This window comes from Aythya marila (assembly GCF_965140915.1).
Source record: "Aythya marila genome assembly, chromosome: 2".
Taxonomy (NCBI): domain Eukaryota; kingdom Metazoa; phylum Chordata; class Aves; order Anseriformes; family Anatidae; genus Aythya; species Aythya marila.
Window position 1 is genome coordinate 81,780,443 of NC_139043.1, and position 22,050 is coordinate 81,802,492.

The 22,050-nt window shown below is 39.5% G+C and overlaps 1 protein-coding gene across 1 annotated transcript; it reads left to right on the forward strand.

Moving 5' to 3' along the window:
* The first annotated feature begins 5,308 nt into the window (after nt 1-5,308).
* Nucleotides 5,309-21,792, forward strand: BPHL (biphenyl hydrolase like). Its single transcript, XM_082753784.1, has 7 exons — nt 5,309-5,415; nt 7,886-7,989; nt 9,613-9,779; nt 13,894-14,047; nt 16,429-16,560; nt 19,107-19,230; nt 21,654-21,792. The coding sequence occupies exons 1-7, from the start codon at nt 5,315-5,317 to the stop codon at nt 21,739-21,741; spliced, it is 870 nt and encodes a 289-aa protein (XP_082609910.1). The 5' UTR covers nt 5,309-5,314; the 3' UTR covers nt 21,742-21,792.
* The last annotated feature ends 258 nt before the right edge of the window (nt 21,793-22,050 follow it).

Consider the following 22,050-nt stretch of genomic DNA (forward strand, 5'->3'; position numbering starts at 1 on the left):
AAAAAGTGTGTAATTAATAAAATATTCTCCTTTAAAGGATTAATATTGCACTTGATTTTACATTGCTTGGTAGAGAAAATTTTACAAGATTAGTCTCTGGTCTGCTTTATGAAATGGTGGAAAAAGAAATTAAATCATTGTGCAATCCAAAATAAAAGCTTGGGACATGTGAGAGATTTGGGAACGTTCCTGGGTGCTGAGGTTAACTGGCAAAGAGTAGCTTGCTGCCAGGATTCAAACTCATTTAATACCCAAAATACCATGGCATGCTCAGGGCTCATTTAAGCAAGGGTTACTTCACAGCGCTGAAGTTGTGTTGAGGAGCCCTGGAAGAGCTCTGTAGTGCAGATGATGGTGCCCCAGTGCCTGGGAATGTTCCTCATCACTCTTAAATCACTAGTACTGACACAACCTCAGTGTGCAAGATCTGTGAAAGAAGAATTACCGAGCTGTAAGCCTTTATGCACTAAGAATAATTATGCCAAACCTTTTCTATGAATCACAGAACTGAAGGGGTTGGAAGGGACCTCAAGAGATCATTGGGTCCAACCCCCCTGCCAAAGCAGGTTCCCTAGAACAGGCTGCCCAGGTAGGCATCCAGACGGGCCTTGGATATCTCCAGAGAAGGAGACTCCACAACCTCGCTGGGCAGCCTGTTCCAGTGCTCCATCACCCTCACCATGAAGAAGTTTTCGCATGTTGGTGCGGAACTTCCTGTGCTCCATTTTGTGGCCACTGCCCCTTGTCCTGTCCCCACAAACCACTGAAAAGAGGTTGGCCAAATCCCTCTGTCTCCCACACCTCAGGTACATGGAAGGATGATACCCCTTATTTCCACCGAGCCTACAAACATCTCCATGCAGATTTTTTGGACCAGGTCTTCTTGCTGTGCAAAAAGCAGGAAGGGTTCATTAGCTTCTGGCTGACCTCAGAAAGCTAACAGTCTAGTCAAAGCACAGGATACAGCAGCCACCATTTTAGTAGAAGCAAAATTAAACTGGAATCACAGCAAGAGCCAACTTATTTGTCAGCTTTAGGACTACTAAGCACAGGCCACAGTGGAAGTGGCCACTGAAGTGGAAACTTCAGAAGAAATGAGTACGCAGACTGTCATCCGCCCAGACAGTGAAGAGTTTACATATTTGTTGTCAGTGCATGCTAAAACCCCTACGTCTCTTTCTGTCATCAGTTCAGAGAATAACAACCAGCAGCTACCATATTACTCCACGAAACAAATTGCAGACCAGATCTAAAGAGCTCATTTGCGCTTGTAACATTGGTTTTGCTTCATTGCTACATCCATTCCCTACCCACCATTTGCTTCTCGAAGTCTCACATACCCATATAGTCTTTATTTATGCAATATTTTATTTGTTCCTTAGGAGATCCTTGTCTTATTGGGTACACAGAATGAATGGTGAGCATTTAATAGGCATAGGCTGAGTACTTTGTTTTCTCTTTATTAATGAAAGCACGCCTGGACCTCATGTTCTGAAGTAACAGCACTAGTGCTCGGAGTTCAGGTCACACTGTGGACAGCACCACAGAACCACAAAAGCGAGAGCCAGAGGAAGCCTTCCAGTACACTGCTTACAGAACTCAATGACAGAAGAAAATTCAGCTCCCTGGGAAGAAAAGAGCAGCTAAGAACTCTCCAGAATTTTCATTACTTCCAAAAGAGCTGCTGAACACCACCAAGGAATAGTATGGGATGGCAAACTCAGAAGAGTTCCTCAGTGTGCCAGTTCCCCGAGGAGAGGCAATACTGGAGAACTTGGCCTCTGACTGATTGAGTAGTTTTAAATAAACTGCTCTACGTTTCTCTGCATTCGTTTTTTCATCATTATACTCCAACAAATGAAGACCTTACAAATTCAAAATAATTTGGTCTTGGAGGCTCGTGAAAAAATGAAGAATCCCTGAGACTCTGAAACATGCACATGTACATGGTCAGAGGGAACTACAGAGAAACAAAGCAGAAAAGATCATGCATTGCAAGCAGGGCCACATATGAACTCACTGGCACAGTGGAGTGCTTTATTCCCTGGATCCTAATACGCTCTAGGCAGTTTTCCCCCCCTCTGTCCCTTCCCCATCCTAATCTCTACAGAGTGCTCCTTGCAACAAGTCAGGTTTCCCTCCCAGCATACCAGCAGTCAGCTGACTGGCAACTTATCTGTTCCTCACGGCAAAATGGCATCTAGGGAAAGTGCAGCTCTCACGGTCCATCCTTAAAACAGCCCCTGGGAAGCAGGGAAGTGGTAAGTTATGACCTAAACAGGGTCTAGAGGCTGCCTTTCTGCTGGAGGAAGAATTGCCTACAAGTGAAATGACTTTATGCTGGGTTTCCCTCCCCTCTCCCACTCATTTGCTACGATATGTAGGTTATTGCCTTTTATCTCTTTAGCAGTTTCCTCATCTCTGTGGTACTGACACTAACTTCTGCCAGAACTTAGATGCGATCGGATAATAAGCATTAAAGCTTACAGAGCTCAGAGATTCTTGATGAGAGTTGTTTGAGACAAAAATCCACAGTAATCACCTTAGCAAGCCAGTAAGTAATACTGCTTAGGTTTTGAACCACAGGTTGCAATTCCTGTGCATCACACACATACCTCAAGTTGAGAGAGCTAAACGCAGCATGAGAAGGGATATCTGGGTCACTGAGTTCACGAGTTATTAATACAAAGAGATTCATATCTCTTCCACAAACGTAACAAGAACGATCTTCTAAACATTACCTTCGTCCCCTGCAAGGGGGAAGCGGTTGCTGCTTTTGTACTATAATATCAGGAGCCATCTCAGATCTGTGCAATTAAAATGCCCTGGATCTGAATAAAAATCATACCGAGACTTTGCATAGATTTATAGGATGTAGATCATATTCAACTCAGAAATTATGAGACCTCCTCACAGTTGAAGCATTTGGGCACTTTATATTTCTAACGCAGTTCTTCACAAACAAATAAAAGGCATGCAGATGCTGCTTAAGCTGACGGACGACTATCCCTTACTAGCACAACAAAGATGCAGGCAAACATAAGCAAAACACCAATTTTTAAATGCACATCTGTCTTAGTTTCTTCATTTAAGGCCAAGGTATCCAGGAACATACATCAAATTATTTTGAACTTGGCTAGTACTCTAACTAACAAGGCCTCCTGCTACTAAAAAGACATTGCTTCTCCACACACCCCACACCTACATAGCTTTAAAAGTGTTTCCACATCCACACAGTCTTCCTTGTTTGAAAGCTCAACACAGAATGATAGAAACAACAGCATTTTCACATCTTTGCTCTGAATTTGGAAATTCACCATCCAAGTCTTACCTCTTCGGGGAGCTGGAGCAGCAAGGTTTTGTCCTGAGGCAAAAACATTGTCTGAGAAGCACAGGTAGCTGAGTGCCAGACCAGGAATGAAAACAGCAGGATATTTGACTAAATAAGTAGCTAAAAATGAAAAAATAAAAAAGTAGCTAAAATGAAAGAAGCAACAATCAATCTATGTGTACACAGACACAAGAACCCAGTCTGCAGCAAGGAGCATGTCTGCAGCAGCTGCTTAGCAGACATGGGGGAGAAAGGGTGAAAAACACCTTATTTCCAGATTAAATACATCAGTGCACAACAAGGGCCAGGTGCTCCCTGAGTGGCTGGGAGCCAGGAACTCAGCACAGTAACACAGCTTTCGGGGCAGGAGCCTCACTAGCCGGGGCCCCATCCTACAACCACCCCCCAAAACGAGGTGATGGATGGCAGCTGCGAGTCCCTAACAATGTGGAAGAACCAGGGTCAAGCCAGAAACACAATAGACATGGTCATAGATACAGCTGTAGAGCAGCCATGAGGGCTTCCCAAGGAAGTACAGGAATCGTACATATATATTATCTATCCAACCAAGAGCCAGAAGAATTCTCTGTCCCTGCCATTTAATAGGGATATTGAAAGAGCTCACTGTTCTGCAGTTTTGTCCCTCACAAGAAGTTCGTGAAAATACCTGCAGGTGGGGAAAAGGCATTTGATTCATGCGACCCTTGTCAATGCTGTTCATTTTCATAAGGAACAAATCCATGCAGCACTATCAGCACAGCCCAATTGCAAAGGGTCACTCAGCTTTCATCACACCGACAGTGGGGTTAACACATAGAATCCTAAAGGTTGGAAAAGACCCCAAGATCATCTGGTCCAACCATCACCCTACTACCAAAGTCACCCACTAAACCATGTCCCCAAGCACCAGGTCCAACCTTTCCTTGAACACCCCCAGGGATGGTGACTCCACCACCTCCCTAGGCAACCCGTCCCAATGCCTGACCGCTTTCTGAGAAGAAATGTCTCCTAATTTCCAACCTAAACCTTCCCTGGCACGACTTGAGGCCATTCCCAATCCTTTTCCTAAGTGGTACACAGACCTCAACTCTCTTCTCTCTCATCTGTTGAGGGGTCCTGGATTTACCTTTCTAATTACCTCTTTTCTCCCTCTACATCATTATGATGAATTCTTTCTACCTTATCCCTCATTTCTTCACCACAGGCTGTAAGAGGCTGTTGTATCTCCTTAAGCAGCAGCAGGTGGAGGATATGTAAGATAAGAGATTGAAAGGTATTTCAATAGGGGTGAAGCTGGATACAAAAAAAAAAAAAAAAAAAAAAAAAAAAAGTTTGAGACCTTTCCCTTTGAAGCTCCATGAAGAGAAACACCTTTTGATGTGAGGGAGCTGCAAATTTCAGAAAAAATAGTGTAGCAAAAGACCAAGATACCTATTTTTCCTCAACTCAAAATAATCAGCTGCTACCTCTGGTCATTTCCCACCAGAAGTGTGGATACTGATACTCATAGAGCAAAAATGAGGCTCTGAACATGGAAGGAAACTGTAGGGGCTCGTACGTGTCACTGGGCAAGAGTGAAGGCAGCTTGTCCCGATGATGGATTGCTCGTAATTAGCTATCCTAAAGACCTTAATCTTAAATGGTTTGATCTGCTCAGGGGATAAACCGAACCAGTATGCTCAGAGAGTTGAGTTAATCCCTTTATGCACCCGCCTTTGCTATGGCTGCCGTTCACCTGAGAGACTCGTTGCCCCAACCCAAGCAGAGGGGGAGAGCAGGCTGACATTATCACCCACTCTGGGGGCAGCCACTGAGCTCCCAGCGAGCTGGAGCTGCCTTGAGGAAACCAGGAGGTCGTGGCTCTGCCCCAAGCCTGCCTCAGCTCCTCACAGCCCCCGCCGCCATTCGTCCCCACAGCCAGCAGGCGCCGCCGCCATTGCGGCCAAGGGGAAGGGAGGGAGGGAGGCGGAGCGGGGACCCAAAATGGCGGTGCCGGGCGCCGCCAGGGCGCTGCGGGCGCTGCTGCTGCCGCTGTCCCCCCGCTCCGTGCCGCTCACGCCCCGGGGACCGGCCGCCTCCTACGGGTAAAAAAATAAATAAAACACAGCCGCCTCCTGCCCCACGGCTCGGTGGCCGAGAGCAGAAGGGTTTGGTGAAGGTGGTGTTTGACAGGCAGGGGTGGGTGGCAGTCCTGGTGGTGGTGGGAGAGGTGGTTTAGCAAAGCGGGGGGGTGACAATAGGGACGCTGGTGTCACTCTAAGGAAAGGGCTGCTGCAGGTCGCTGGGGGGGCTTGTTCGGCTGGGAAGAGCCCTTAGCTGCTTTTTCTGCACCGCAGCCCCTTCTCCGCAGCCTCGCCTCCCCTCTGCCATCCGCTTTCCCCCTGCATGGCAGCGCAGGATGCAATGCAAAACGCGCCCCTAGCACCTGCGGGCACCGGCTGTCCTGCAGGTAGCACGAAAGAAGGGCGAGGAGAAGGATTAACAGCCAAGTAATGCTGCTTACTCTGCAAAGCCTGTTAAGGAGAAGAGACATGACACCATTTTTTCCCCTACACACAAATAAAGACCGAGTTGCATTCCAGCCCAGCAGGAACAGAAAGGTGGCATCCAGACCCAGGTGTGTTCCTACAGAGCATGAGGTGCAGCGTGGTGCACCTTGCAAAACCCACGGGCTCTGCAGCCCTCCTGCCTTGCTGAACGCAGGGCTACAGGCTCTGACACTGTTCATTCAGTTACAGCATGGTTTGGTTTTCTTCTCTGTTTGCTTTTGTATTTCACCATTGCTTCCACAAACATGATGATGCCCAACAATGCACTCTTTACTAAAAAAAATGCAGAAGTGAGGTCATCACGGTGACAGCCATACTGATGCGATTTCAGACTCACAGGAGCTTACTGTGGGGAAGACCAAGTCTTTCAGGAATAGCCTCTTCCAGGACAGTTTCTCATACAAATATGTATATAAAGTATTGAAAGTACACTGTATGTGAAACTGCCAAATTTCATTGGACTGAAGCGAGATCCAAGAACTGTGCCTCACAAGCTCAGCAAAATTCCTGAGCTCCCAATGTTAATAATTAATCCTGAAAAAGGTAAAAGGGTAGAGCTGGGGAAAAAAATCTACCACTATTTGAATCATGAAATTAGAATATATACCCCTTGGCTATGAAGACCACATATTGGTTACTTTTTTAAAAAATGGTAATAGAGCAATGAATATTTCTGCTTTGTCTGGATCTGGACCTGCTTTTGGCAATTAATAATCAGAAGCAAAAAAATAAATCAGATTTCTATAACAATCATTAAGAGCAAGGTATTCACTTTTTATGGTGAGAACTGTGATAAAATAACCAGTTGAATCACAAATTATAAGATGGTATATTAAGGAAAAGATAACAAAACATCCTCTTTTAGAAAAAGGCAAAACTCATATTCAAAGGGGAGAAGGTATATCTGAATGCTACGTTCAGAGTATACATTGTGAAGTATATAGCTGTATCAGGTGTGGTATGTGGACTTAAAGTTAAATTGTTACATGTAACAGTGGGAAGCAGCATTTCTGTAAGTAGGCATGTGAAGTTCATATTGATTGAATTCATGGGGGAAGACTAATCTACATAGACTGAGAAGTGCAGGGAATTAAGGTTAAGCATTAGGCAACCAAATGGCAAAATTCATACATTACTACCTCTAATTAAAATGAGTTATGTTGGTGAAAAGACATCTCACAACCATTTGGGAACAAACTTGCTTGGGATATCAGATGCAGTCATTTATACTGTTCAGACAATACCTCCAATATATGCTACTTCTAACATTCTCACTGGGTATTTGTATCTAGAAGCGGTATCTCAGGTTAACTGCATTTGCACATCTTGCTTCGCAGTAAAAGGTTAATGCAAGCATTTTAGGGTGATGTCCTGTGTGGTCAGTCCCTGTAATCTCGCCAGTTCACATTTTTCCATTTAGAATACTTCTTCAGTGGGTAGGGATGTTTGGTCATGCAGTATTTTCCAGTTAAGTATTACGGTGGCAGAAATATCACCCTCATCTCCCTGCAAGGTGTTTCTCATGTAGGCCTCCTACATCAGGAACTGTAACAATAATTTGTGGTTTCTTTGGCAGATAGAGAAGTACAGTTCAGTAGTAATAAAGTGAACACCAGCCATTTCAAAAGTTACTCTGTAGCAGCAGGAGGTTTCTCCTCTGTAATATATCTCTTTCACCACATTTCTTTAGCCAAGTAAAGATGTATTTGTATTCCCCTTGCTGCACGGTTGTTTTTTTCCTCTCCTTTATTTTAATTCATTTAACTGTATTTGTGAAATATAAGTGCAAACGTTATACAGTGATCACATACTGAATACATCTGTGCTCCTGTCAAGTTTTGTATTTAGTCTTCTGTGCATCTGTGAAAGGGCTAGTGACCTATTTAAATTTTTTTGTATTGTCTTTTGTGTCTAAAAAAAGTAATTATTCTATATTCCTTTAATGTCCACGTAGTAATGAGAATTAGCTGTCTGAATGTTCTCCTTTTTCTCTTCCCTTCCCTAGTACTTCCATAACATCTGCCAAAATCCAAGTGAATGGAGTCAACTTGCATTATCAGCAGACGGGAGAAGGAAGCCATGCAGTTCTCCTGCTTCCCGGAATGCTAGGTCTGGAGACTGTCTTATCTTTGTAGAGCAACCACCTCATTTACCATTCAGGCTAGAACATACACAACTATTTTGTACTGTGTTCAGCACCTGATTATGGAGCATTGCTGTTGAAAGATAAAATTGCCACACATACAAAAGATAGGGAAATGTAGAGTTACTGCAACCAGTTAACTGTTTTTAAAGACTATTTATCTCACCAGGCACCTTATATAAAAACATAGAGGTATTGGTTCTGAATTTATTTCATAGTCACTCACACCTTCTGGATTTGACTGTGCAAAGTGAGCGTCCAGTACAAGTGGCAAATAGCTACAGAAGGTGCAAAGTAATGGGGGTGGGAGGGGAGGGAGGGAAGAATCCGGTCAGCTGTGTTTGTTACACAACTGATGGATGCATTTGGTTTTTAGAAATCAGGTGTATTCCAATTGAATTAATAGGCTTAATACCGCACTTCAGTTTATTATCATAGTGAAAAAGGCCTGGTTGATACTTACTTTTTGCTTAAAAATGCGTTTTCATGTTTTGGTTATTGAGGGCAACATCTTTAAAACTCTCCATGACATTTAGAGTCGGACAGCAGGTTCTGCTAGCTACACAATATCTGTCCATTGAGATCAATGCTTTTGATAACAATACTTTGAAATTAACACAAGCTTTTCTTCCCCCTGGATTTTTGCAGTGCATTTAGCCCTTGCACAACCATTTTAATATAATGATAAATAACCAACTTGATACTCAGTTTTCATCCTTCGAATATTTTATATTAGAGCTGAACAGATTTTAATCAAGTAGTGCAATACTGTTACCACATGACCATAATCCAAATGAAAAAAAAAAAAATGCAGTCTTCTTACCTTCCTCCTAGCATTCATAGATAGCTTAGTGCAGTAGCATTTTTTAGACTGGAGTACTTCATTTAAAAAAAAAAAAAATCTTTTGAAAGTCAGACCAAAAAAAATCAATAAAAGAAACAGTTCTGCATCAGAAAAAAAAACATCTATTTGACTTTTTTTTGGCAACAAACATCTTAGAAAAATCAGAAGTTAGAATTCTCTGGTTTCTGTGTCCCTGTTCTCACCTCAGGACAAGTATTTAAAGCTCAGCTTCAAGCACCCATAGTTGTATAGTTTTATTGAAGTGTTTCATCAAATGAGAACTGTCTCTCACAATGCTTTTTACCTAGATCACAATTTAGGAGATAGAGTCAGTATATTCCTCCCTGTCCACAGTTTCCTCTGTGCTGGCCAGATGAACAGCAGTGATCATGCTACTGCTTTAAATCTGTTAAAAATATGCCCTTACCCCTGTTAATTCCAGGTAAATCAGTTTAAGGTACTCTTTCAGAGCATCCAGGCAGAGCACAGTTTTGGTAAGCTTACATACCTACTAGAAATAGTTTGCTCTCAGTGCACCACAGATACTTTTAAAATATTTTTATTATGGCACTTTCTGAGAGTTGCAATGCTTAGTTACAATATACAAATATTAGTTACAAATGTAGTTACAAATTAAGTGCACTTCAGTTGATGGATAGCCTCTTTTTTAGAATTAAGATACAATACATGCATGCTATAGAAGTATTATGGTGGTTACTTTAATTGAAAAATTATGGTTTTCCAGGGAGTGGTCAAACAGATTTTGGACCACAACTTAAGTCTATGAATAAGCAACTTTTCACAATCGTTGCTTGGGATCCTCGGGGATATGGCCAGTCCATCCCTCCATCCCGAGACTTTCCTCCAGATTTCTTTGAGAGGGATGCAAAAGATGCTGTAGATCTTATGCAGGTAAATCTCTTCTCAGATTTTATTATTTCTCCATATATATTTAAAATCTGTTTTCCTACTGTTATGTGTTGTTTCCAGCAGATAGCAAGTTATGCAAAAGAACGCACAAACGAAGGCTTAAAACTGGGCAAACACACACTGTTCTGGAAAATATTTTCTTCTTCCATTTCTTCTGCAATATACACAGAGGTTCAGCAGTGGGGATTAATTATAAAGCAATACATTTTTATTCCAGAACCCTGCCCTTAGAGGTTTACAGCCAAGAACCGTGTAAATTTAGGTGAACTATATATATAAAAACAAAGCCTATGCCAAGTGATTTGACTGGAAGGGATTACAGTAGTGAAAGGTTCTTAGAAATGTTTCTAGCTAATAGAATCTTGGCATTTTGCCTTGAGCAATCCATCGCAAGAAACATCTGATTCTGAAAACTAAGCTGACACTTTGCATTTTCCAGCCTATTACTGAAATAAATTTTGTGGGAAATTGGAGGGTTCCTGTGATCGTAACAGCTCTTAATAACAGAGCTATTGTTATTATGAAGAATATGACCTAAAGCTGAAATAAAAAATCCTATGGGATGGAGAAATATTTATTCCTAAATTCTGCTTTTATTCCATCTTCTAAGTGCTAATACTATTCTCCGGTTTAGTTTTACCTAATATTTGGGCTTTGTTACGTTAAGCTATACAGTTTCTTTGGCCATGTTAAGAAAGTTGGCAGAACATTAAAATTCCGAAAATATGAGACAAGATTCAGACAGTGAATCCAAATGTATTTCTGTAACAAACAGTAACCTTACAGAACCATATGAAACTGGAAATGCAGCCGTATTCTGCATGGTGAAACAAAATCAGTCTGACAGCAGAATCGGGATTAAGATACAATTGTGCCCTCTAACCGTAGAAGCAATCTCTCTGCACAGTAAGTCACCAATTTCTTCTGCTACACTAACAAAGAAAATAAAGCTGCTCCCATGGATAGGTGACAAAGTTTTTGTTTAAATGGTTGTAACCCCCTTTCCTGCCTCTGTTTAAATACCAACAGATGCCAAACAAAAAACAAAGCTGTCCTCAAAAAGCATGTAACCATGCAGTGTGCAAACAGGACAGCAGCCTACCAATCTTTAAAGCTGCCAAAGCAGATGAGATGTGGCATCCTGTTATTTTTGAAGCTGTTCGTTGATGTGAGCATATAACAACAAATGATTAAAGTCTTCCCAAGCATGGGTAACTTGATTCTATTTTAGCCTAGCATATAAAGGATAGCACAAATCTGAAGGAATCATCCCAACTAGGATTTCCAGAGAAAAAAAAAAAAAAAAAGTCGTAACTCCTGCAGAGGGCTTTATGATGGTATATGCTTTGCATGGACACAGACAGAAAATCCATCTGTATAGGTGGGCCTTCAGAACCTTGATTCTAGGCTCTTCCAGATTCTGGTGCCTCTGCTGGAGCTGTGGCTGCTGCAAGGTTTTGACAAAATAACAAAAGCTGAAATTCTGAAGAGTATTTTGCACCTTGATGCAGATGACAGAGCTGTATATCACTGTGTGGGTTCTGTCGAGGAATTTGTGTGAAATGAAAGGAGTATAACACAATAAGCCTACTTTGCTGTGCTCCATCCCAGTCTGTAAGAATAGCCTAGCAAAGGCCCACAGCATTAAAAATTATCATTATGGAAATACTATTGATATTTAAGAGGTACTTATTCTGAAGATCTACTGTCCAAATGAAAGTATGGGTTTGAGCTTCTCCCAGTTCTGGTAAATCAACTGCAGCCCTTACTTATGGAATACTTCCAGTGATCCAATGAAAGTATATGGTACAGAGTGATATTACATGGCACTGTTATAAATTATTTTTGTCACAGCACACATGATCTCTCAATTGCATTTCACACAGACCTTGATGGAGGAGGTGATTTCAAAGGAGATATTATTCCCCTATTGGGTAAAGAGAGCACAAAATCACCCATGGAATCAAGGAGCTGAAACCAGCTCTCAGGTTACTGCCAATATTAAGTAGAAGCCTGTGCTGTAAGTAGTTCAAGATTAAAGCAAACAAACATGCACGCCATATCCAAAATATCTGTTACATCATATTGTTGGTTTTTTTTTGAAAGGCACAAAGGATAAGTTAAATTCCTCATGCTGGAAGGAATCCTGAGACAACCCAAAGAACACATAGAGATAATGGCTAGTTAATGAGAGAAATACAGAACTGGAGCTTCTCTATTTCAGCTTCTGTATCTCAGCTGAAGCACTGGCAAATAACTTAAGACAGAGAAAAAAAAAAAAATCTATTCCACCCATCAGCCAACTCTGAGATTCATGATTTGCTGTTGGTGCTAGGAGAACAGCAGCAACAAAAAAACATTAGCTTTATAAGCACTGCTGCCAACTCCTGGAACTTGCCAAGACACCAGTAACACTTCAGCAGAACAATACTTAAAGTTGATCACAGATAACTAATTTTTGAGCAGGCCAAGGTCAACTTGTGATTGGCTACTAAAATTCCAGGCTCCCTTTTCTTCCTGTCAGATCGTACCTAATGTGTCCTTTTCTTTACCCTACCTTATTTCTTTTCTGTTTGCTAATTATGGCTTAGTTGGGTAAAATTGAGTATTGACCAACACTACAGTAAACCTACATGTAGTAGCGAGGAAGGGGCCAAAACCAGAAAAGCATGAGAGCAATAGAAGTTTGTCAAGTGTCAGCTCAACTGATAAGGCTATGCCTCACTTGAGCTTCAAGTTTACAAGCAAGAGTAAGATTCCAGATTATAAACTACTTTTTCCTCTCTGTGTAGTTCTTTTGTTCCTCTGATTTCCAGTGTTTTTGCTTTCTTCTGTCCAAAGAAAGCAAGACTGGACTTCCAACAGCAAAACACTGAGCACCAAAACCCCTTGATGAACTAACTTGCTCTTTTTCCTTCACAATTACAATATCTTCATTGATGTCATCTAAAAAGATGTGATTTTTGAAAAAGAAAAAAAAGAAAAAAAAAACATAAAAAACAACAACTTTGAAACCCTTGATTATGCTTCTTTGCTAAAGAGTTCACAAACTCAGACTCCTACATGCAAAACATCAAATACTTCTTAACCACTAAATATCATTCTGGTAAAAATGGTGAATGTGTTCCTTAATGCCTTTATCTTCTTCACCTTTTGCCCACCGAACATCATATACACAAAATCCTCCCTCCTGTTACTGCTGTTGCCCTCTACCACAGATCTTGGATATGTGAGCAAACGAGAATTTTGAATTCTAAGTGAAAAGCAGTGTACAAGTCAGAATGAGTTAAGGTTTTGGTTGACTTTTTTTTTGCTTTGAGCCTTCCTTTATGAGAAGGAGGTGTTGCAACAACAGTGCTTTGAACTGGAATTCATGATGAACTAGAACTTAAAATTAGTTCATCATGAATTCATGAGTTCTTCAGTTGTATGATTCAGAAAATGTGGCTTAGGCACCTAAATTCAATACAATCCTGTAGCAAACACATTAAGCATATTTTGGTCATTACTCAGTGGATTGTTTCCCTTTTTTCTTTTACTTTAATAAAGAAAAAAGCAAACAGCTAGCATCAGTAAATTAGATCACTGGATTCCATTATTTTAAATCTTAAAATTTTTAAATTCATCTGGGTCTTGGATTACATACCATCCCACACTGTGAGAGTCTTTGCCAACTTTACACAAAGAGAATCCACACATTCTTGATACTGTCAGGTTTACTGAAAAGGTCTTTACTATCCATTCTAAATAAACATTTCTTAATTTCATGAGGGCTTCTTAAATGTGGCAGAAATCTAATATGACTAATGTTTGTTTCCTTAAACAGCCATGGAAATATGGAAGGGCAGGTAAAACTTGTTTTCCAAATATTTGACCTTTCCATGTTGTTTTTGTTTGTTTGTTTGTTTTTGGTTTTGGTTTTTTTTTTTTTTTTGTATAGAGGGAAAATCTATATTTTCTAGCTAGCTGTAAGCTAACGATAGCTCAACTATGCAGTGTTGTGTCTAGATCTGTACAGACAGTTTTCAAAAAATGCTTGATATTTACCAGTAAAGCCAACTGATATTTTTCATATAACTTTCTTGTACAAATCAAGGCACTGAAATTCAAGAAGTTCTCTTTGCTGGGATGGAGTGACGGTGGTATTACAGCACTCATCGCAGCCGCAAAGTATCCAGCTCTTATCCACAAGTTGGTTGTCTGGGGAGCAAATGCTAGCGTTACTCAAGAGGACGTGAGAATTTATAATGGTATGTATAAATGGAGTGGGTAGGGGAATATCATATCCTAAATGAATTATTCTCATTTCATCTTAATCTAAGGATTTCAGTTACGCTACAGCTAAGCAGAGATGCAATTGAAGACATAAAAAAAAAACAAGACACAAAATTTACCAAGTTGCTAACTATAGGGATAGATTAAAATCATAGGAAGAAATTGCCCAGCCATTACTCTGAGGATAATATAGTGGGATTAAGAAGCCCTCATCAACAGCTGCTAAAAAGCATAAGTTATAATAGCTTGCCAGTAGATTTCAGAAGGTAAGAATTTTGTTGCTTTAACAAATTCCTAAAAATAAACTAAAAATAATCCTACTGACCCCACATTTGATTTACTTTCTGACATCTTGCACAACACTTAGACAAATTCCACAGAAAATCATTAGACTAGCATGTAACGGCTTTTGCCTCTAGCGTCTATATAGTACGTGGTCAGTAAGAAAACAACCTCATAACTTACCATTTGAGCAAAGGAAGCAAATGAATCATTCAAGTAAACATCCCAAGATGCCTTTCTAATTTGCATTCCTTTCAAGTTAATTACTGTGGTTACAAAACCTTTCCAAAATAAACAAACTCCATATTTCTGATCATTATTACACTCAAGTAAAATAAAATCTGACCATTTGCTACTCTAAAACAAAACAGCAAACAGTGCTAGCAAACTCAGAAATCAACCTTATTTACTTCTGAAATTAAAAATAAAGAGTTAACTACACAGCCTCTCAACAAATGTAACTGACTGTCATTTAATTGAAGTGATTGGTGTTTGATTTATACCAGCTGTGGAATCTGTTTGGCTTCAGCTAAATTACTCATGTATGTATTGTACATGTGTACTTACATCACCTGTATTAAAGCATTTTCATTATCATTGGTGGTAGCAGTAGTTTGTTTTTTTGTTTGTTTGTTTGCTTTTTGTTTTGTTTTGTTGTTTTTTTTTTAAGCTCTGTAAAAGTGCTACTTCAGTTCTTTACAGGCTTTTATATGTACAGAGGTTTTATTACATACTAATTACAAAATACACATCAGTCAGAATGAGCCGATAGAAAAAATAAGTCTTACTTTAGAAGGACTGCAGTTAGTGCCTGCAACTGTGCTGACTTTTGGCCTTTTTGTGGACTGGTGCTTTCAACATCTCTCTCTGGGTGACACAGCTCCTGAAGTAGCATTGCCAGCCTTCCACAAAGCCCATCAGTGCACCTCACCTACAACACAGGGTTTGGTAAGAGAGAAAGGTGTTCTTTTGGTATCTATGTCCTTTTAAGGTTTGGCTTTCTTCTTCCTATCTTTTTAAAGTAATGATGGCTGCATGGATAAAAACAGTAAATTCTGTAAGGGAAACAGCTGTTCAGTGACAGCTAGCCCAGGATGATCACACTCATTTCCTGGTGGTTACCAATCAGATGTTGTTTCAAAACAACACTTTCAATCAGTACTACCTCGCTCATTTGGCTGGACAGGTTCTGCTTGTTAATTAACTGCAAAGTCCTTTCTTTCCTTATTTCCCATCTGAAACCAATTAAAAGCTTTGCTACTGGCATATATTACTGTTGGATGATTCAGTACTTTTTAGGTCTATTTTCCATTCTCTGGTTTGTCAATGTTGTTTTGAACTTTCTTGATGAAAAGCTGCACTTCTGAAACACAGTTTAGTGAAAGTCACCTTTGTGGATATCTAGTTTGTGAGCTATATATAAAATTTTAGGGGAAAAATAGGTAAACCTGACAAATAACTAGAATGTCAGATTATTTGTACAACTGTAGCCAGTATGCCATGAGTCATGGGGCTCTACTAAGTAGAGCTGCTTGTTTTTTTCTAAGACTATGGCAAATGTACCATGATGTCAGCCTGCTGGAATGCCTTAGTAAGAACTTCCTTCCTCTGAATACTGGTAAAAGCCATGGAAGAACTTCCATCCATAAACCAAAGCAAAAGGCTAAAGGATTTAAAAAAGAACTGCTAGCTCTGGTACAGTGTTACAAAAATAGTCCCCTTTTCATACACGAGATTACTACAAGGTACCTCCTTGAGCTCTTCTTCTGAGTGCCCTCAAAAAAAGGAAAAAACAGGAATTGTAGGACTGTGTTCTTCTACATGTATATAATTTTCCCCCATGGGAACATAATAAGATAGTCTTTTGTAACTCAGAAAGATTGCAGCGGAGATAATAAAACGACTCCTTTTTTATACCCTTTCCGTGCTAAGAATAATTTAAAACCATTGAATGCAATTTCAGGTTTTAAGTTCGTATCTGCAGTCGTCTTTGAAAAGTTACTCGTATTGGATGTTGACAGTGCTGGGTTTTATCAGGAAAGGTCCTAACGTACTTCAATGTTATTTTATATAGGTATCCGAGATGTTTCAAAATGGAGTGAAAAGGTTAAGAAACCACTGGAAGAAATGTATGGACATGAATACTTTGCAAAAACCTGTGAGGCTTGGGTGGATGGAATATCCAGCTTTGCTGAAAAATCAGATGGTAAGGCATTTACGGTGTTAATCTGAAGCAATTATAGTAGCAGACAGTTCTGGATAAAAATCTAGCAGTATTCCTGGCAGCCGGGAAAGGAAGGCCTCTGCATATGGCTTTAAAAGCTGTGCCTGACTCACACTTATGAATAAAGCAATTACTTTTCAGATGGTTCACAGAACCAGCAAGGTACAGGAGGAGAAAGCATTTATGGGAATAGTTAGGTGATGAGTCCCTTCTCTTGCTCCACCACAAAACTACATGATTAAATTATTGCTTTTGTTTTTCTCCTCTACTTTCTGAGCATCTATGCACTGCATCTTGGTGACATTAGGATACCCCAGAAGCGAGGTGTGTTCATCTGAGTTTGTGCGAGCAGTAGCTGAAGCACTTTTTCAAACTAGTACCGTATGATGAGTACAAAAAGAAAAAAGTTCAGATTTTCAGAACTCAGAACCAACAAAATACTTAAAAAATAGTATTGTCACAGCTTGGGCATTTCAAATCCAAAAATAGTTAAACCAAGCAGTATAATCACTATTGAATGTTTTTCTCTGAAGACTTCTCCAATTACTCTACATAGCCTTTGCAACCAAGGGTACCATGAATAGTAACCGGCAGTTCTGTTTTAATTCACGGGAAGATTCCCTTCAGTTTGACAAAGCTGAAATACATAGTATATAAAACAAGAAGTCTGTAATTCTCTTAAATATATTTTCCTGCAGCTCTCATAATGAAAGACGGGAGATGATATACATTAACAGACAGCAGGTACTAAAGGGAAAAATATTTTTTCACATTTTTTCATAAAGATTCCCCATGCATCAGCAACATGGTGCTAGAATTTCTCTCCGTAGAGAGTTGTAACGAACTGTGATATCATTTCATTTTATCCTTTCTAGAACGTATCTCCCTAAAACTTGTTTATTCTTAAGTCCAAAGCCCAAGCCAATGAAACACTGGCTGTAGCATCCTCTTACTGTCTGCACACGCGTCAAACTCTATGAGGTGGAGCAACTGTGAAATGGAAGCCACCCGGTAACATGTAACAAGGAGCTGAATTATCCAGATGCTGTAACTGGGTCAGATCTTGAGGGAAGACTAACATTTGCTGAAAATGATTAGCTACCATCAGACTGCAATTTTTCCATGATTAACTTGGGAACAGTGACTTAGAATACAAGCAGACCTTTGAATTAAAGTTAAGTAACACTGCAGAAAAGGCTATTTGTGGTGAATACAAGCAAAGGGGTTAGTAAAAGCCATTAGAGGAGAAAAACAAATCGGAGATAAAAGGACAACGAAACTTTTGTTCGTCAACAACTCAAGTTCCTTTTAAAGAACAGATTATTTGCCCTAACAGCTTCTAGTATGAACTTGTACAAGAAAAGAACTTTTAGAGGGTACCAACATTTATCAATACTGACTAAGCTCATAAAGCTGCAAAATTCAAAGTTCTTCTTGCTGTTATTTGTTATTAGAGTAAACATAACCTAGTGGTTATAGAATGGAACAGTTTTATTTCCTAGCTTGACTGCCAACTGTGGCCTTCGGTAAATAACTTAAATTTGTTTGTTAGTTGTTCTGAAACACAGTCAACATTTGTGCAAGTATTTGATAACCACGAGTACAAAGTTCTAAATGAAAATATTTAAGGGTTATAACTGCAAACTAAGAGAAGGTAAATAACCAAACAATTGGAAAAACTCTATGAAACCATGAATGACTTAAGAGCTAGGGAAGACATGTGCACACAAATATTAACTGTGCAGCTGTTGGTAACTGCAAGGAGAAAACTGCAAATGGGACATAAAGCTATCTCAAGGATAAATGGAACATAAAACACATCAAGTATGCTTTGCACATAGATTCCCTTGCAGGAGCGTGGGAAGCTAGCCAAAGAGTATGGAAACTGTGGCACTATGTGATGAGGTAAAAAAGAAAAGGGGAAAAATAGAAAAGTCTCTAATGAAAAGCATTAAAATTACTTCTACTGAGATTTAAGACTAGTAAGTATAAAATTATTATTGAGGTTCTGTAAAATTGAGTGGGCAGGAAGAGTAACCTTTGAATAGTTTTAGTATAATTTGTATTAAATGGTTATTTATTGCTGACAGCGAGGGGTTTGGTGGGTGGAACAGGCAGAAGTACAACCTAGGTTAACTTGTTGATAAAAGTAGCAAGTCTTGGAAACAGATAGCCAGGATAAGAAAATGTAGCATGAAGGCAGTAAGATGCTAAAATAAAAAAGAAAAAGAAAAAAAAAAAAAAAAGAGAGAGAGAGCGCGCCTAGGGACATGGGACGATTAAATTCATTTGCTCTATCCACTTCTGTTAATATTCATTAATTAAGCAAATTTCAGTACTCGCATAGTACTTTAGTGAAAGAAATGTTATAGCCCTATTTACATGATTCTGTGAAATAATTGCATGCTATCCAGAGGGCGAGGCAACAAACAGCTAGAATCTGAGTTTTCACAGTCCTTTACAGAAGCAGTTTCAGTCTTTCACACTATTTTAACATGAAGTGTAACCTTCATTTATTTTCTCCCTAGGTAATATCTGCCAAGAGTTGCTGCCTCTCATTAAATGCCCCACGTTTATAATTCATGGTGAGAAAGACCCTTTGGTTCCACGCTATCATGCAGAATACATTCAGAAGCACATCAAAGGCTCCCGGTAAGTTTTGTGATGGAGTGTTTCTAAACCATCGTTGAAGAAAGGAAGTTCAAATCCACAAAGTTAAAAAAAAAAAAAAAAAAGTTAAAAAAAATGCATTTGGGCAAGTATTCTCTGTCACAGATGGAACTATTCTAAATTTCCCTCGCAGCTTATGATGCAAACAGTGTAGCTGGACCTTTCTTGTTATATGTAAAATAAGAAACAAAGAAAGATCAGTACTTCAGTAAGCGCCTTCCTGTTGTTCTCCAGAAGCCACATAAGGTCCTCTTTCTCTTCCTACTTCTCACGCAGATCCACTAATACTTACTGAAATAAGCAAATTTGTTTTCTCTGTTATGGCCATCACATTCCTTATGTTGTGAAATACCTAATTTCTGTCCCATTCAGTGGGGCAGTGAATTAGATGCTATGAATGGGACAAGAGTACTGGTTATTGGAGAGGAACAGAGGACACTGATCTTTGCTCTTCATTGTTGATGTGAACTACCACCTCAAAGATTTGTTTTTAAACTGTGTCAGGAATTATTAGTGTATTTCAGAGAAGTTAAATGACAAATTGTACAACTATGCTCAGATATTACTCCATAAACAAAAAGTCTCAAGGCAACATCTGCTCCTTTTTGAAAACCTGGAATGCTTCCCATAGAAAGCTGGGATTCTACCAGCTGAATTTTCTTCATATATTTGCACATGAATTCAAGAATTCTATTACTACTCAATAACAGACAGTGCTGATTAGCATTAGAGAGAAGAATTAGGAGAAGTGAATGCATTTTTGTGAATAGAGTGTAGGAATCCGTCATTGGTGTCATCTCTGTGAAAAACTGAGTGATACATTTACCTCAAAGTCAACTCTGCCATTCATAAAAAGGTATCATTCCATGGGAAAGAAAAGAACAAGAGACCTTTCCAACAATCACACGCAAGCATTTTTTTTCTCCAACGTCTGCCAGCTAGTGACGCCCACATGTGCCCTGCTTATAAGACTTGTTATTCTGTTAGATTCCACTGAGCTCAAAAGCACTCAAGGTGCTAAGGCATGTCATAATAAAAACTAGACAAGGATCAGATAGCTTCTTTGGAAGAAAAGACACAAAAGAAAGCATTAGAAGTTGCTATATGATAAAAACATAATGCTGTTCTTCATGTCTTTGTGCTGAAGTGTTCTCCCATATGTGTATATACCAGATAAGAAATGGAACTAACGGTGATATTCTCAGAAATACGCAGAAAATACTTAGGCAAACCTCCCCCTTTTTTCTTGTTGCACCGAAGAGGAGACCTTCCATTGTTAAGCAGAAAGACCTTAAATTCCAGTAACACTCTTTGAACATCTGCTTTTCCTGCCTTGGTTTTTCTCTGAATTGTAAAGTAGAAAAGGATTTGCTATTTGTAGCATTGTTTACTTCTGTCATAGGTGCTATCATCCTGTTTTTGCACTGTATGGTTAAGAGTTTGGTCGTATTAGGCTTAACAGCAGTAGCAAAAACCATTCATAGTGGTGTAGGATTGTACATCTGTACATTGCTTTGTCTTTGAAGAAAGAGACAATGAAATTCAGGCAGAAGTGGTAGAAGAACTGGGTAGGTTCCTACTACTCTTTCTGATGAAAAAAGCAGAATTTTATCACCACTAAAAGAACGATTGCCCTCACTGTAGTAGGACTTAGATGTTATAAAGGCAACAAAGTATCAATCAAGAATGTCCTTAGCTCTGTTAAAACAGCTTAGTAAGTGGTAGAACAAAGAATTTAACACTTCTTTCTGGGTTTGTAAGAAGTATATACCAAAGGTACAAGATTTTTCCCATTCACTCCTATCAGCGTTAAGAGCCTAAAGATTTCAGGTTCTCCTTCTAAACATTTTTTTGTACCTTAAGTTAAAATTCTGCTGCAGAATTTGACATCCCTTCCTACTTTAAAAGATGAATGGATGGCATTAGTTTTGAATTTGTCTTTAGCAGAAAGATGAGAAAATTCAAATGCCAACCAAGTTTGAGCGGTGTCACGAAATCTGTTTCTGTAGCAGCCTGTTCAGCACATTCCCTGTCTAGGACAGCCAGCGTTCTCTGAAAGAGGCAAAGCAGCTTCGGTGCTTGACATACCTTTAGAAGACAAATTTCTCAGCTGATTTTCAGAATGTCAGTCTTCACAGACCACTAAAAACATTCCTAGAAACTGGGTCTGGGACAGAAAAAAATGGTTTTAAGCATAGCTTATCCTGAACAAAGTAGGGCAAATAGTATGCTTGTTGACATAGTTGACATACTGAACCCCACATACGTGGGAACAGTACTTCAGTGTTACTTAATTTTTTGACTTGGGTAACCAAGAACAAGGGAAAAAGACAAAAACAGTTAAATTACCTGTGCTCCCAGAATGTACAACATACTCAATATGTACTTTTCCCCCCTCTTTTAAGATTGCTCCTGATGCCAGAAGGAAAGCATAATCTACACCTGCGCTTTGCAGAGGAGTTCAACAAACAAGTGGAAAATTTCTTATTGTAACCTAAACTGTAAAGTAAGTCAGATGTATATGTCCTTGCACTGTTTAGTTGACTTCCCATGTTCAAGTTAGATAGGTTTGATTCCTGTAAGAAAAAGCAGGAAATATTTGCATGAGAAGCATACATCTTGAGAATATGTAAGCCTCCATGGATCAGAGTGCACCTTTATGCTGATAGATTTCTAACCTGCCTTTAAAATTAATTCTTCTCAAACACACTGACTGAAAATTTGTTCTGTGCCCAATTGAGGTGTTAAGAAAGACAGAAAACAGAGTCTAGAATACATGCCTTTATGTGCTTTTAACATTAA

Coding starts and splice junctions, on each gene's coding strand:
- BPHL (XM_082753784.1), top strand. CDS start 5,315: ATGGCGGTGCCGGGCGCCGCCAGGGCGCTGCGGGCGCTGCTGCTGCCG. Junction 5,416..7,885: donor GGACCGGCCGCCTCCTACGG/GTAAAAAAATAA, acceptor TCCCTTCCCTAG/TACTTCCATAACATCTGCCA. Junction 14,048..16,428: donor GGACGTGAGAATTTATAATG/GTATGTATAAAT, acceptor TATTTTATATAG/GTATCCGAGATGTTTCAAAA.